General features: G+C 57.9%; 1 protein-coding gene across 1 annotated transcript in view; it reads left to right on the top strand.

Moving 5' to 3' along the window:
• Fzd10 (frizzled class receptor 10) overlaps nucleotides 1–2,544 on the top strand; it is a 3,616-nt gene extending 1,072 nt beyond the window's left edge. The window contains exon 3 of the mRNA XM_010604527.2: nucleotides 2–2,544. Within this exon, the coding sequence (XP_010602829.1) occupies nucleotides 2–1,609 (1,608 nt within the window). The 3' untranslated portion in view covers nucleotides 1,610–2,544. The remainder of the gene's footprint in view (nucleotide 1) is intronic.
• Nucleotides 2,545–4,402: the final 1,858 nt, after the last annotated feature.

Below are 4,402 nucleotides of genomic sequence, written 5' to 3' on the forward strand. Positions count from 1 at the left end.
CCGCACGCGCATGCCGAACCTGATGGGCCACGAGAACCAGCGCGAGGCGGCCATCCGACTGCACGAGTTCGCGCCGCTGGTGGAGTACGGCTGCCACGGCCACCTGCGCTTCTTCCTGTGCTCGCTCTACGCGCCCATGTGCACCGAGCAGGTCTCCGCGCCCATCCCCGCCTGTCGCGTCATGTGCGAGCAGGCCCGGCTCAAGTGCTCGCCCATCATGGAGCAGTTCCACTTCAGGTGGCCCGACTCGCTGGACTGCGGCCGGCTGCCAAGTCAGAACGACCCCAACTATCTGTGTATGGAGGCGCCCAGCAATGGCTCAGACGAGCCCACCCGCGGCGCCGGCCTCTTCCCACCTCTCTCCCGGCCGCAGCGTCCCCCTGGCGGCGGCGCGCACGAGCACCCGGCTCAGGACGGCGCCGCGGCACGCGTGGGTTGCGACAACCCGGGCAAGTTCCACCGCGTGGAGAAGAGCGCGTCGTGCGCGCCGCTGTGCATGCCGGGCGTGGACGTGTACTGGAGCCGCGCCGACAAGCGCTTCGCTGTGGTCTGGCTGGCCGTGTGGGCTGTGCTCTGCTTTTTCTCCAGCTCCTTCACCGTACTCACCTTCCTCATCGACCCCGCGCGCTTCAGGTACCCCGAGCGTCCCATCATCTTCCTGTCCGTGTGCTACTGCGTGTATTCTGTGGGTTACATCATCCGACTCTTCGCGGGGGCTGAGAGCATCGCCTGCGACAGGGACAGTGGCCAGCTGTATGTCATCCAGGAAGGGCTGGAGAGCACCGGCTGCACGCTGGTCTTCCTGGTGCTCTACTACTTCGGCATGGCCAGCTCGCTCTGGTGGGTGGTCCTCACACTCACCTGGTTCCTGGCCGCAGGCAAGAAGTGGGGCCACGAGGCCATCGAAGCCAACAGCAGCTACTTCCACCTGGCGGCCTGGGCCATCCCAGCGGTGAAGACCATCCTCATCCTGGTCATGCGCAGGGTGGCGGGCGATGAGCTCACGGGCCTGTGCTACGTGGGCAGCATGGATGCGAACGCCCTCACAGGCTTTGTGCTGGTGCCGCTGGTCTGCTACCTGGTCGTTGGCACGTCCTTCATCCTGTCGGGCTTCGTGGCCCTGTTCCACATCCGTAGGGTGATGAAGACGGGCGGGGAGAACACAGACAAGCTGGAGAAGCTCATGGTGCGCATCGGGGTGTTCTCCGTGCTGTACACCGTGCCGGCCACCTGTGTGATCGCCTGCTACTGCTACGAGTGCCTCAATACAGAGCACTGGAAGGCGCTGGCCGCACAGCACAGGTGCCGCATGGACAACCAGACCAGGACGCTGGACTGCCTGATGGCCGCCTCCATCCCCGCGGTGGAGATCTTCATGGTCAAGGTCTCCATGCTGCTGGTGGTGGGCATCACCAGCGGGGTGTGGATCTGGACCTCCAAGACCCTGCAGTCCTGGCAGCAGGTCTGCAGCCGCAGGCTGAAGAGGAAGAGCCGCAGGAAGCCGGCCAGCGTCCTCACCAGCGGGGGCGTTTACAAGAAAGCCCAGCACCCGCAAAAGCCACACCTGGGGAAGTTCGAGCTCCCCATGCAACCGCCTGCCTGTGTGTGAGGGGAGAGGACAGGGACGGGGCAGGCGGAGCCCACGCTAGGGGCTTTGCTTGTTTTTTGTTTTTTTAAATAAAAGTTTAAAAATATATAAAGAAACAGTGTTCACCCTGACATTCAGGATGCCATGTACTCAGAAAGCAAGAAGTGTTCTCAGGAGGTTTGGTTCTCCTTGGTGCTTGGGCTGGGGCTCCTCATCCTCAGCTTATGTTGCTCTTCTGGGGTGCAGCTATGGGCTCGGGTTGGGAAGAGCATTTCCAGACTGTTCCCCTTGCCTCTGTGTGCTGTGTGGCCTGGCCAGCACCCGGATCCGCTCTTCCCCAGGGGAGCAGCACCTCCTGGCCCACCCCAGGCTGCGGTGCATCACAGGGTGTGCGGGGACAAAGGGGTCCCTGGGAGTCTTCATGCTCCAGTAAGTCTGGGTCTGCAAGATCGACTCCAGCCTTGCACCAGGCCTCTCTCCGAGCCAGGAACCTCCCGCAAACCTCACATTTGCGGGCCCCAATGATGTGCAATACATTTTTCTTCTCTTTCCGTGAAAATAAAAAGAGAAACAAGTATTTTGCTGTACATAGAGACAACAAAAGAACTCTCCTAACAAAAGAACTAAGAGGCCTGGCCTCGGAAACCCTTTAGCGTTGTATTTTGTGGCTTTTAATGGAAACCAAGCCAGTGTTGTACATGTTTGGACTGATTTGTGGAAAGGAGGGGTAAAGGGAGAAGGATCATTCAGAAGGACCCAATGGGCTTATTGACTCCTGCTATTGTCAAACAAATCATTTCCATGAATAAATCAAGAAGTGCTAGGCCAGAAAGACAAACTTTGTCTAGCACATTCTCTTCACCAGGCCAGGAAGGGTGGCCCCGCCTGTGTATATGTGTAATATATGATATTTTTCATGCACCACTATTTTATTAAAAATAAAAGACACTCTTTAGTTTGCGGCTAGTCCTTGTGCGCTGTGAGGTTTCCTTTTCCACACGGGGAGGATAGAGATAGTGTTCACCCTCTGATTTCAGGCAAGCCTAGCATGCGGCCCATGAGAGATTCCTGGCTGTCTCTGCCTGGGCTGTTGCAGAGGGACAGTTGCGAGGCTGGTGGAGTCCTTGGGCTCCAGAGTTTATGTGCAGGCAGCATGAGGTGGAACTGTTTCTGTGACTCTTGGTAGCTGGACAAAGGGCCGAGGGGCCCACGTCTTTGGGGACAGCCCTGGTGACCTGCCCTGTGGGTTCCCGGGGGCCTGAGTCCGCCTGCAGTGAGGTCTGTGCAGAATGGAGCTGGCCAGTGGGGAGAATGGAGCCCAGCAGTCGTGTTCTGCTGACCTGCGGGGTCAGTGACACTTAGGCAGCATGTGGGAGAATGTCCAGAGCAGCTCTTGAGTGTGGGGGCAAGTGCACACACTGGGTTGCAGACCTGGACAGGGTGGCCATCTGCACAGGGGTTGTCAGCTCGGGGAAGTGGACAGCGGGGCTGTCTTGGTGCTTGGCCCCTCTGGGGTCTACCACTGGAGCCGTAAGAGCTGAAGGAGGCCCGGGTGTGCAGGGCACACGTGGCCCCACTCAGGTCCACCCACAAGGGCCCCAGAGCACAGCCCTGTGGTGTGTGGGGACACAGCATGACCCCGGCTGTCCACTGGTCACACCCTGCCTGTCCATGTCACACTTAGCACTTTGCACCTGTATCAGATACTTAACAAATGAGTGGCAGCTGTGGAAAAGCATGACATGAGCCCAACCTCTGCTGGCTGTTCTGGGGTGCAAGTCAGTGGGGTCAGGCTGACCATCGGGTATGTAGGTGCTCGTAGCCAGCTGGAGGGGGCAGCTGGGGATCAAGTTCAAGAATCCAGAATGGCTTCAGTGTATCAAAACAGGATAAAGGTTTTTCAGGGGCTCAAGGTAAAACTGGTTTGTCACGGTTCCCACCCAGACCCCCAGCACTGCTCTACAGAAATGCTCACGACGTGTGCAGGACATGTAGCACTCCCATTTGTGGATTTCAGGACATTGAACAACACATGCAGTGTGGGATTCCATGAAGACCAGAAGGGTGACATCGGCAGGGCTGTCTGAAGCCTGCAAGCCATGCTGGACCCAGGGCTTCTGGTTCACCAGCCGTCTCGGGTACCCACGCTCAGGGGTGCAGGCTTTGAGCCCAGTCCCAAGGAGAGGCTTGTTCAGTGACAAGGATGGGACTTTGTGTAGCACTGAGCAAGTGTTGTGGTGTGGTTGCATCCAGAGCAACAGTGTCCTTGTCTACAGATGTCCAGGGACATGGACAGGTGGCTGGGCCAGGTGAGGCCTGTCATGGTGACCAGTGCAGGAGCTGGTGACCAGGCGCCAACTGTTTCAGAGCTTAAAGGCTCCTTTCTCTCTCTCTCTCTCTCTCTCTCTCTCTCTCTCTCTCTCTTTCTCTTTCTCTCTCTCCCTTCTCACCCCCCTCCTAGCTAAGAGTCCTAGGTCAGCAGCAGCAAAATTTTAGGCAATGTCAAGGCTTAGAAGTTAAAAAACTCAGACTCACACATGCATACACACACGTGCACACACGTGCACACATGTACACACACCTGCACAGCCAGCCTTTGGACTCGAGCTGCACATGGGATTTCCGAAGAAATCACTGGTTGCCATACTGAGCACACTGCTGGCCCTGAGTCCTGCTGCTGTAGCTCCAGGAAACCACACGTTCCGGGTGGCAGCTGTGAGCAGTGAAGTCAGAGCCAGATGCAGCTGTCCAGGGTCACCCCTCACCCTGTCTTTCCTGAGGGTTGGTCCAGGAGCTGAGGAGGTGTGCAGAAGG

This window comes from Fukomys damarensis, unplaced genomic scaffold (assembly GCF_012274545.1).
Source record: "Fukomys damarensis isolate Sample0158 unplaced genomic scaffold, DMR_v1.0_HiC HiC_scaffold_12, whole genome shotgun sequence".
In the NCBI taxonomy this organism is placed as follows: Eukaryota; Metazoa; Chordata; class Mammalia; order Rodentia; family Bathyergidae; genus Fukomys; species Fukomys damarensis.